The sequence below is a fragment of the Nyctibius grandis genome, chromosome 9, assembly GCF_013368605.1.
Source record: "Nyctibius grandis isolate bNycGra1 chromosome 9, bNycGra1.pri, whole genome shotgun sequence".
In the NCBI taxonomy this organism is placed as follows: Eukaryota; Metazoa; Chordata; class Aves; order Nyctibiiformes; family Nyctibiidae; genus Nyctibius; species Nyctibius grandis.
The window spans coordinates 31,179,226-31,191,579 of NC_090666.1; the positions used below are offsets into that span (position 1 = coordinate 31,179,226).

Sequence of the window (12,354 nt, forward strand, 5' to 3'; positions counted from 1 at the left end):
GCTTTACAGATTACTGAACATTGGATTAACACAGAGCCATCAAGGAAAGCATAAAAGATGGTTTTTGACAGGGAATAAAAATGGTCGGAGATGGATAAAAATATACACTTCAGAATGGGGAAAGTGAAGCAATGATCTGTATCTGAATTGCAGTCAATTCTTTTTCTTGGTAGACACAAATTACTTAAAAGAATGTTCTGCTACCTAGATAGCCCTGTGCTTCATTATACCAAAACGTGGCTAATGAGAAAATGTCTGTGTAGGAAACAACGACTGTGGCCCTAGGCCTGCAAACACTTACTTACAGGACAGTCAGAGCAGAGTCATTTCTGGGCCACAGGACAAAATGTTCTCCATAGGTTTCAATTTAAATCAAACAAAAAAAAAGCATTGGCTCTCTAAAGGTCAAAAACATTTGGAAATTGTACCTTAATCCAGTACAGCATACAAAAGAGAGAAGGAAGTCAGTCTGTGGAGGGCCATTATTTAAAAAAGACCATAAATGAGTTATTCCTGACAGCTAAAAGTGTACAAAACCCTACACTGACTGAAGCCAAAATGTGTTTTCTACACAGAACAAGTTTCAGGGTGGTGCTTTTATCATAGAAACCTACACTTTTAAATGAAAAGTGCACTTGCATTAGATGCAATGGGTTTATCTGTTAGCAAGTGTTTGCCCACACTTCATTCACTGCGGAATCATACAAAAAACCACTCATCTGCTCTATAGGAAATCTTACATTGTACTCTGTTCTGGGTGCTGTCTGAATGACAGGGTATAATGATGAAGCCTGGAAAATTTTGGTGTACAGCAGAAGGCGGCATAGCTTCTGGAGTAAGTAGTGGTTTCCAACAATGGGGTCCTTACTGTGAGAGTTGCGTAGGAAGAGCAAGCTTGTGACACGCTGGAGAAGTGGATGAAGACGCTAGGGAACTGGGGTATGGTGCAGAGAGACTATGTAGCAAGGGAACAAAAGCAAGAGGCAAATTAAGCGAAGTGTATAAATGTTTCAGTAAGAGGGGCTGCCTGGAAAAAACAAGATGGAAATTAGGAATGGGATGTGCTGGCTCAACTTGATTCACATGCAAAGTGGAGACTGAATTGCTTTGGGAACAGGAGGTACAGCTAGGAGGAAAATACAATCCCCCAACTAGTCCAGTCTCTTCAAACCAAAGAGGGGGAACTTGGTCTTTGGAAAGACTAATCAGATTCTACTTGCCAGCGGGTTAAGGGTAATAACTGCAAAGTTGTGTATTTCTGCAGCTGGAACTGTTTGCTAATGCAATTTATAGAGGAGCTACAGAGCTGTGACTCAGAGCGGCAAAACAGGTACCATACAGATAGTTGCTCTGCATCCTTTGTTTTTGGGCAAGCTTATGCTTGTTAAAATAAGGATTTATAGCAGCAAGAAAACGGAAATTATCAAAAAGCAAAAGGACTAAAACTTTAAGGAAGACAAAGAAATGGAAAAGTAATTAAAACCAAAACATACAGCTGGCAAGGGAGCAGCAGAACTAACAAAAGACCAAAAAAAATCCATCAAAGACAGAAGTAGAGTAGGATTCTTCTACCTTTACAAACTAGTGTTCTAGGTTGGCAAACTAAAAGGAAAAAAAACCAAACCCACAACAAAACTAAAACAAACAAAAACTCACCACCCTTTCCCCCCCCAACTATCAATTCCACAATAAAATAAAGCAGACTTCCATATGTTTAGGAATATGGGACACAGATCTAGCTACATTTGAAATTACATTTCAATAGGAAATGTCAAAGTAAACCACAGTGAAATAACACACGTGCAAAAAAAATCCAGCAAACATTTTACAGGGAAAAGGTAAAGTGCAAAAGTAAGACAGAACTATTCCAAGCTAAGAGATAATCTTGGGTTAGCCTGCTTTCTACAGAATATATCTAGCTTTGTGGGCTGGGAAGATACTGATCTCAACAGCAACCAATCAGATAATTTTAGTATTTAGGCTAGTGATAGGCAAATATAGCAGATGAAGTCAAAGTAGGACAGAAATCCTAGAAAAGATAAAACGAAATTCTGGTCTGTAACAGGAGGAAAGAAACCAAGAGAACAGATGGGAGAGCAAGTGGAGCAATGCTGAAGACTTGTACAGCACCGAGAACAGAACAGGTTTAAATTCTCAATGGACATGATTATCTTGATACAGTGCAAAGGTAGAGCAAAGGTGGAATTGCTTCAAAAAGAGAGCGTACCCTGAAGTGAAATATTATACCAGGAAATTCCTGCTCGTTAGAAAAATATATTTAGGTAAATGCGCAAGAAAAGGAAGCACCAAAGAACGCCAGTGTGATGGGAAGAAAAAGATGGGGGGGCCTGTGAGGGGACGCAAGCAAATCCTAGAGCTGCTTGCAACCCTGGTGATGAAAAATAAAATAAACAAATGCACAGCCAGCTCTCTGGGAGCATCACGTGAGGACTCTGAGAGCGCTGTCACCCCAGCCTGTGCCAGCTGGTGCCTGGCTGCCCTGGTGCTACGAAGGCACTGCTTACCCTGCCTCCCTCCCGAGCTGGCATCTTCCCATCCACTGAGATGGAGTACCCAGGGCTGATGGCATCAAACACAGGCACAGCCCTGGGGAGAAGCACTGTGAACAGGGAGGGAACGGGGCTGTTGCCATGCTGTGTCTGGAGGGACCCGGGCGAGGGACTGACGGAAGCTCAGGGAAGAGGTGGAAAAGTAAAGTTAGGAACTGGCAGCTTTCACCTTTGGTTTGCTTGATGTTTTGGGCACTCGTGGGGTTCTCCATGTGTGTTGCAGGCTGAGTGGTGTTTTCATCACCAATTCTAGTGTAAATTCAGCTCCTGGACTTCTCTGCCTCTTCTGTGATGGGGACAATAGTTCTGGTGTCCAGAGATTGAGCTGGGCTGCCTGCCTTCTCTATGGGGTAACTTGGGGCCAGCTCTGCAGTTTCCCACATGAAAATTCTTTCTTCTTTCCCCAAAACATTATCAACCATCTACTATGCATAATGCTGCAGACAACTCTGAATTCTCCTTTACTAAAATCACTTAAACTCTTCTCCAACAAAAGCAGTTTTTGATTGCAACCCCTTTTTAGAAGTATTTTGTATACTTCAAGCTGGAACATTTAATTGCCTTTTTAAAAGTTGCAATTACTGCATTTCCTGACTTACTACAACACTTTTTTGGTATCAGTTATATTTTTCTTGGTTATTCAGACTGTCTGTTCTGCTGTTCCCCACTTTAAGCCCAATCTGAAGCTCTCACCCCTTTTCTTTAAAGGTGGCACATAGGGAAATCCCTCCCTGACTTCATGAAGATTTCTGCTTGCTCAGGGTTCGGTTAGAAGTCAGAGGTCTGCCTGCGCTGTTCAGAGCTCTGGCTGCCAAGCAGGATCCTGCGGTGAGTTAGATACTGCTGCAGCAGCAGCACAGAAAGAGAAAACCTTGCAGCTATACACAGGAACTTAGTGATAACTGTAGTTGTGGACACAGACTGAGTTTGAGACGTGTTTCTTTAGACTTTGAGAAAGCAGGGAAGCAAAAGCAGGGGAGGAGAGCTTCTGAGCAGCAGACCACGGTCAGGGACAGCCAGCAATAACGTTGATCTTTTTAAAAATAATTTTTTCCCATGCTGTGACAATGTTTTTCAAGGCTGGAAGGGAGGGTCCTTCTCTGATTTGATGTGCCTCTAAGACTAGCTCAGTTAGGCCCGTCCTTGCACCTCTGGTGTCTAGACCTGCACTGCAGCTCCTCTGGCTCCAGGCTGCACCTGGGACACAGGGCTGGGAAGCAGAAGAGCAGGCAGCTGAGTGCTGCTTGTAACAGCATGGGTCCTGGTGTCCACTACCCCTCCTGTCTGGGGTAGCATGAGAAAGAATGGCATTGCTTGTGGGAGTCCAGCATACAAGGTGCTTGCTCTCTGTTAGGGCAGATGTGTGGAGCCTTATGTGTCTACCTTCAGACAAGCTCAGATGCACTTTCTAGTCTTTTTACCATTGTCTAGTTATACGGATATGGATTAAGAGGAAGATGAATTAAGAGCAATTACATTAGCGAGCAGGATGGAAGCAAGAAGCTAGTGAGAAGTGGGGCAGAGGAAAGAATGATCAATGATTTTGTATTTGTATAGCATCTCATTTTTGTAGCCTTCTCAGGTGGTATCCTTCTCTCCTATTTTTAATCATCAAAAAGGTTAAACATCTATGTGTGTAGGCTGCTTTTATAGCCTGTGCTGAAGGACAAGATGGGACGAACATTCCTGCAGAACTATAATTGTGTAAGATGGGGAGGATGAATTGCCTTGCAGGGGTGCAAGGTTCTTCCCACTTCTGGCAGACAGGACATCTGTCCTGGATAGGTTTAACTTGAGGGTGGTAGATCCTACTCTAACTCTCTTAACACTTGTCCCATATTGTGGGGTGGAAGACACGTGGTGTTTTAAGCAGTATTTGTGAAAACAATCCAGGTTAGTAGAAATATTGCAGAATTTTTGAACAAATAAAAAAAAACACCAACGCTTTGGGTGAAAACTCACTAGTTCAGTGAATACAAATCCACTAGCAGTCAACCTCCTGCTCCATACTTGCCACTCAGCCTTACAATGACCACGTAGGTGACCAGGTCCAAATATTTATAAGGAGCCCTTGTGTGACACAACTTGAGCTTGTAACTTTGTGGATGTAGTAATGTACAGCTGCAAACCCTTAAACTACTCAGCTGCCTATTTAAGTAAGTTAGATATCTAAATGTTATCGTAATTTGTATTGAGAACAGATCACTAATTTTTAACCAGAAGTTGCGTTAAGACCTCTGTGGAAATGCAGCCAACAGCCACTGGTCAAGTACAGGATGAAACCTTATAAAACCTAAAGTCTCAGCCAACTACCAAAATTCATAACAGAGGTTCACCTCTGAACAATACAGTGAAAGGGCACAAAGGATGCAATTGAAGGAATTAGTTTTTGAAGCCTTAAATGGTTGTAGAAAAATGTCTTGTAGCCAACAACGACCAGAAGGTGGCAGGAGACACAGTAAGTTTTTGATATTCAAAGCTGCACTCACCCTACATGCAGTTGCTCTCCTGAATACCTAAGAACACATTTGTCTTTATTTTTCAACCCTTTATTGTTACAATATCTAATCCAAAATGTTCTGTATACCCTCTGGGAAGGAGCAGAGATGCTGTGTATTATCATAAAATATAGCTGGCTGCAAATTCTGTAGTAATTGTATTAATTCTACATGAAACCCACTGCTAAGCACATATCAAGATTGTTATTATTTAGGGATCCTCTCCCTTGTTAACAAAGGAGTTCTTCTAGGTCATTCCTTTCCTCTCCATCAAACAGCAGCAGTCCCCAGCCACCTGCCCCATAAGCTTCTGCATGAGATGCTGGAAAGCACCACCCAAAAGGTGCTGATAAAATGGATGAAGGCAACACCTCACTGCTCCATCATTGCCTCTACGTTACTTTCCCTTCAGAAATCCAAACAGTATCTCCTTCATGGCAATGCAGACAATTTGTATTACTGAGCTGGCTCAAGATCTTTATTCCTAGCAAGATTAATTTGTAATTGCTTTAAGCCTAATTAAAATTAAGATAATATTAAAGGTTCACTACTATACTTGATCATTCCAAAGGAGATTGTAAATTGTAATAGCGTTGGGGATCATGGATAATGCAGTGCTGAATGGATGTGGCATTTTTATCAATAGTAAAAATTTGTTCTTTGTGCTTTAAATTATTGAATGCTGCAACCTTACAAAGTGCAAAATGCAAAACTAATCATTTGCTTTAGGAGTATGACTAGGAGCTAATGTAGTGCAAACAATGAAGGTCGGTCACAGATTCCCCATTTGCAACTGTACCAGCAGAAGCGCATACTCTTCCCAGTTGATAGATATCATCCTCTTGTTGGAAACTACTATCCTGCTCCAGTCTGCCATCTCACCAGTTCACAGGAGTGCTCCTCATTCTGTCTCCTTAAAATTACCTGGATTAGCAAAAATCCGTTCTTTAAATTGTTGAAGGCAGCTGGGTTTGCCAGCTAGGGGCAAGAGAACGCTCGCACAAGTTGCTGAGCTGGCAGGTCAAAAGAGGTGACAACATCTGGTAGGAGAATGGTGAAAAGGCCCTAGAAGCTGCAACTCCACTGTCTTCAGCGGTCGGAGCAATGAACGTTGCAAAATTCCTTTGGAAAGGCCTGACAGTTTGAGATGTGCAGGAGTGCTTCACAAGGACGGGCACTGCTGAACAAATTAAAAAGGGTAATTCAGGCTCCAAATACGGACCACGTTGATTAAATGAAGGAGGACACCATTTACGGCAGGAGACTAGGAATTAAGAGTCCTGAGCCCCACTCTCATACTGCTGCTGACTGTATGACTATAAGGCAGGAACTTATAACTGATCTTTCTCAGTAAAACACAGTTAATAATATCCTCACATTCTTGTAAAGCACTGTGAAATCCCTGGATGGAGTGCGCTTTAAATGCAAGTATCATCATTACAATACTCTGCTATTAAAGCAACAAGTTGGGCCAATATTTCCTGGTGAAGGTTATTCACTATCAAAATATGAGTTCCTTTGCTTGCTCTACACACTCATTAATCAAATACATTTTATGGAACATACTGGTTTTGGAGTAGACAGGTTGGAGTACTGTTCAAGAAAGTTTTAAAGCAGACAAATCGGAGGTGATTGCAAGAACTGTCATGGAATCAGGCAGCCGATTGAACTAACCCTCCAAATGTTTATGGTTTTTGTACAAAAAAGGCTAGTAAAATAACTGTGAGCAAAGAAAGTTCCCATGCTTAGAAAAATGCTTCAAGCCTGAGTGCAGAGCGTAGGGAGAGGGAAGTTCCACAATCAATTTAAGATTTTCTAGCCCTTAATTAGCCAGTTAAATAATTTACTAGAATCTTTAAAGTAATGTAAAGCTTGTATGTGAATGGTACCTGTCCTGGACTGAGTGTAACCACATGGGCTGTTGTGTTCCTAAACTTGGGAAAGCGTTTCAGATCAGGGTTGGCAACGTTGACTTTGCTGAATATGCTGGATTCCTCATAAGGGATCCTGGTGGGATAAAGGAAACTGGTGTCACCAGGTGGGAAGAGGTGCCATCTCTTCCTGAAAATAGAGAGAAGATAAAAATGTATTCAGTGCATGTCAGTTACAGCAAAGAACTAAAGGCAGCAGCAAGGTTTTCAATAAAACATAAATCTGCCTCGCTGTGTGAATCTCCTACGCAGTGAGAACACAGGCAGTGCTTACAGGCTGTCTCCTAAAAGTGTTTTTAAAATATTCCACTTTTTAATTTTTTAACTGAAAAGATTTACAGCTTCTCACAAATTATTTTTAAAAGGCAGATAAAATTAAAAAAAAAGCTCTCCCATCTGATTCCTTCTTCCTCCCTTTTACAGAGCAACATGCAGCATTTACAGATGCTCAGAGGATTAAAAACTGCTCTATAAACCAGGGGAAATAGTTTTGTTAGAGTAATCTACTTTTGTTCACTGCGTGAATAGCTGCTGCACCCATGTCTGTTTTAAAAGGAGGGTATTGTGTGTTTAGAGTGGTAATATTAAAGGGGTATGGACATTGTCTGCTCCCTATCATCACCTACAGTACTTATTTGGCTGTAAGTCACAAACCCCTCATTCTTAGTAAAACTCGCCTCGATGCTCCTATGCCACAGATAGGGCAATGGCACAAATAAAAACTAGAGACATCCATAGACATAAGCATCCTGAAACACCTGTATTTTTTTGGTGTTATCAGTCCCACATGATGAAAATGTGGCTTGCGTGGGCCACTGGGGTTAAGAACTCACTGGCGTGACTAAATGCCCAGATGGAGCAGGACACGGTCGTTCTGCTCATGAGGGCATTCGTGTTCCAGGTTGCTCTCTATGTGCCCAAAGAAGCGGGTCAACACATCACAGTGCAGGACCCAGTAGAGCTGAGACACTGACCTTGTCCTCAGGAGCTAATGTCTCTATTTCACTGACGTAGACCAGATCAAAGAGAGAAAAAAAGAATATGCCAGAACTGGTGGTGCCAGTTTTATGAGTACTATAAATGAAGTATCTCAGCAGGTACATATGTTATTTAGAAATAGGAGTTTTATATGGCAGTACTTTAGGTGATGGAAATGCCCAGAAAGGAATACACAAAGAGAGAATTTATTACATTTAAGATGTGCCAGACAATCAGTATAACAGTGACCCATGCTCTAAGCAATGGAAAAGTAAAGGCAGTACTTTGCTGCACAGTTGGACAACTTGAGCAGCTCTCCTCTTTTTTCCAGACTTTAGTGAGACCTTTTCTTTTTGTCCCTTGCCTTGGTATTCACTTTGTTTTTGCCTACTGCTGCTGGTTGTCAGTTCTAAGTCACAGATCTGAAAATGGGAGAAAAGCAGCCAAATGGCACAAAACCAGAAGAGACAGGAATAGCAGGATAGCCAGAACTACAGGGATCGGCACAGATGGAAGTCCCATCGACCGCTGATATTTGTTGGTAATTACCAAAGCTACTGCTGGGTGCAAGCACAAAAAATAGTTCTCCTGAAACTCAATCCCTATTGCAACTTTATTTTGTCCTCCAAACTAGATCCTCTGAAGGGGCAGAGAATAACTAGGTTAGGAGGCTCATGGGTTAATCCTGCAGGCTCGTGTCAAAGCAAAATCATGTAGCAAAAAATTAAGAAGCCCAAGGGATGCAAGGAGGAAATTCAAGATAGCAACAAAGGGCTAAGGAGTCATCCCTGGCTTTCCTGCAAAGACAAATCTATTTAAGTTTAGCATAAGCTTATATTCTGTTACAAAGCCTGTCTTGTTTGTAAGTCTCAAAAGGGAATCCTTCTGCTCTGAAGAAGCACAGGACTCACAAGCTTGTGGAAGTTTGCAATCTATTTATAGGCTTTGCTCTGAAGAGAAAAACAACTTTGTCTTTTCAGGCCATGCAAAGGCTTTAGGCTTCTTTCCCTGACAGGAACAAGGATTTGGTGCTACCAGAGTGCGAGGAAGTGTCTTGGTAAGGCAGGCAAAATTGCTACTTAATGCTAGAACTCTGGCTTGAGTCCAACACCTGAAGGCAGAGATCAAAAAGGCAAGGCAGGTGTCAGGTCTGCTAGATTACTGTACTTATTTAGTACACCTAGTATTTAGGTGGATGCTTAGAAGATATTTAGGCATTTAAGTCTCATGGTTTTTGATGAGATTTCTGGCTCCTAAATACACTTAAGTGGCTGGACTTCAATGCAGAATGCTTACTGATGCAACCTGAAGTCTACAGGACTGGCTGCAGCAAAGGGCAGTGCTGAGCGGGGCTTCACTCTGCCTTCATCTCTGCTGCATTTTCCCAAGGATCTCAAGGCTGTTTATCAACATGAATGAAAACCCGCCTGAGCGCTAAACAGAGTTACCCTTCTTACAGATAAGATGATGACAAATTTATTTGCCTGAGGCTTTAAAGCCAGTCAACCAGTCAACCTGTGGCACTGCCCAGCATAGAAACCAGCATACCTGATTCCCAATCCTGCACCTGAATCACACGGCCACCGTGATTTTACTGTTCTATAAAGTGTCAGAGTAATTAATCACATTAAAATCCCACTGGCAAATTCCTCCTTCCATTATATACTATCAAACATAAAAAATGCATGCAACTTGTTTTGTTACTCTAGCTTTACTCTAGCAATAATAGATAACAAAAAAAACCCTGAGGCCAATATAGAAGGAAAGGAGAAAAAAAACAATGGGGGGAAAGAAAAAAAAAAGATAGCATGCAAACAGGCAGAAAGATATAGCAACAAAGCCACATGCCCCCAGAATTAGTTTGGAGCTTCAAGTGTCCCTTTCAACTTTGCTCACAGCTGGCTGCTCTCATCCTGATGTCTCCCTTTTAAATTAATTCTAGCAGGCTATTAGAGGCTCTTGCACAGAGAATATCGTAAAAGTCTAAAGTAGTTGATTTCTGTTTTGTTTCTGGGCTTTTTGGTTTTAACTCTTTATCTCCTAATTCCAAATTCCTGAATTCATAACTACTAGGAAGATTAAAATGTTTATTACTGGACTACATAACACACAGATCAGAAAAGATTTCTTAAACAGAAGAAAATAAAATTGTGTTACTTCCATGCCTCAGTCAAACTCCAACCCCCTGAAGTTCTGCAATTTCCTATAGAACAGTTCTGATGCTCTTCAATCAATGACAGCGCAGAAAACTAAAATAATCAGGACCTAGAATTAATACTCAACAGTCCAAAACCATCTTTATAGCATAGTATAATGTTCCTCTGTATTTGTTATAGGTATATGTGCTTGTTACCTTCCTTGTACTTGCAACACTAAGTTGCAGCCATAGGAGTCCAAATGGCAGGGGGTGTTTGCTCCTTCAGAACCAATCCACAGCGTGCTCTCTTTTCCACTTCTTCCAGGAAAACCAAAGTCAGACCACCTTACATCCTACAGCAATGAAAAGGAGTTTATGTAAGCTGCTGAGCTGATTCACATCCTGCCCTCAGTTCACTGAGTCTCTTGTTTTCTCCCTCCACCTCAGTCGTTCTTTATCCACTGCAGCTGTTACTCCTTGGTGGGGTTCCCCCACACATGGCCTGTGCCTCTTCCTCCAAAATTCTGTTCTCTAGTAGCATTTATTCTGCTGAATTTTGTCTTTTTCTGACTACACAGTCTTCCGCGTCTCTGTCTCCAGTTCCCATCCCAGTCTTTCATATCATGCAAGTTACCCGTTTGCTCTACAGAAGGGCTGCCCAGCCGCTCATGGGCACACATGGCTTCTTTTCAAACATGTTTTTCCTTTCTCCACTCTTAACCATCCACCCAAGCTCAGGATTCCTTTTAGAAAAATTCTGATATATGGCATTTAAAAAAAAGAATGGAAGGAAGGAAAAACCCCTATTCCCTTATCAAACCAATTTGATAATCTGTGTGGCATATTTGCTCTCTCTGCTCCTTTCTCAGCTTTATCCAGGTATTTTGGAAATGCAGACTTGATCCCATCTCTGACCCAGTGGTATGCTGTTTTTTTTAAGTTTCTTATTATTTAATGGACACATCCTTCTCCTGCCTTTGCAATTGCAGAGGCAGTGAACTTAAACCGACTTGATTATATGGTGAGAAAGGGCAGAACAGGTATGCACGTGTTACGGACATGATCCTGGAGCTTTCCAGTCCATTGATCCTCCCACAGGCAACCCCTTGGGGACGACAGTTGGAACGAGGGACAGTGAGGTATTTTTCAGACAGTTCAAGGGGTTTGGAGGATGGCTCTGTATAGCCTGGATAAAGCTTTCCCATGTTTCTGTAGCTCGCCCTGCCACCTGCAAGGCCTGATCATTTGTTTATTGGAGAGCACTTGAAGTATACTGGCCAGAGACACTGGTGCCTTTTGGCCGGAGCCCCAGAAACCAAGGTTCAATTCCTGGCTTCCTGATGGTCTCAGGCAAATCACCTCATCTCTGAGCTTTATTTTTCCCATCTTGAAAAGGAAGATAACTGTATTTGTTCCATTTCAGTAAAGCACTTTGAGGTCATTCACATCACCTAACTTTAGGAACCTAATTTAAGCTTGGCTCCTGCTCTTGTCAAAGCACTCTCAATCACCCCTTGGAAAAGCCTCTCTCTGCTGTCTATAAAGAAAAAAAAGGAGTCTAGCCTCCTAATTTAAGTATGTAAGCTAGCTGCTTGCAGACAGGTGGATGACTATCCTTTTTTAAGATCTATGGATGAGGAAAAGTACAGATAGACATTATTATAAGGATGACTTCACCATGACTCTGTATCTAGAAACCCTCAAAATGAGCAATAGCCTTCACAAAAATTAGGTGTTGCTAAAGATTTTGAATTTCAGAGTTATTGATTTTAAAGATATCATTTGAAAAAAAATGCAGAAGTGTAATATAAACATTTGTCAAAGGCAGCAAAAAATCAAAACCAAAAAGTTGCTCCTATAGATTTCAGCAGCCATAAAATTTAAAACCCAATACAACTATTTCAGTGATAAAGCTAAGTGTAACACCGTCTCTACACTTTAATCTCACACCTAAATAGTTTTTTGTATTTTGTTACAATTTAAGTGGAAAGAAAGCACACATAATCAATATTAGATTTAAAAGAACTTCTTGAAACTGCTGCAGCTGTAGTAAATAGTTGAAGCGATTATGGGTAAAATAGTTTTTAACCAATGAACTGAAAAGGAACTGGTAGGGTTACTGAAATCCTGTCACAGTGGGTTCCTTTTCTACAATAAAAAGCCACAGTAAGAAGAGTTGCACTAAAAGGTGTTCCAGCCATAACAGATGGCACATTACTTGTGAATTATATTTATTTCAT

General features: G+C 41.4%; 1 protein-coding gene across 2 annotated transcripts in view; it reads right to left on the bottom strand.

Moving 5' to 3' along the window:
- Nucleotides 1-12,354, bottom strand: part of HSPBAP1 (HSPB1 associated protein 1) — a 36,845-nt gene that overhangs the window by 6,082 nt on the left and 18,409 nt on the right. Inside the window, exons 4-5 of one of the 2 annotated variants that reach the window (XM_068407682.1) lie at nt 10,331-10,467; nt 6,958-7,075 (exon numbers count right to left, since the gene is read on the bottom strand). In XM_068407682.1, coding sequence (XP_068263783.1) covers nt 6,958-7,075; nt 10,331-10,467 — 255 coding nt within the window. Of the gene's footprint in view, nt 1-6,957; nt 7,130-10,330; nt 10,468-12,354 lie in introns of both variants that reach the window. The other variant, XM_068407681.1, reaches the window with a different exon arrangement.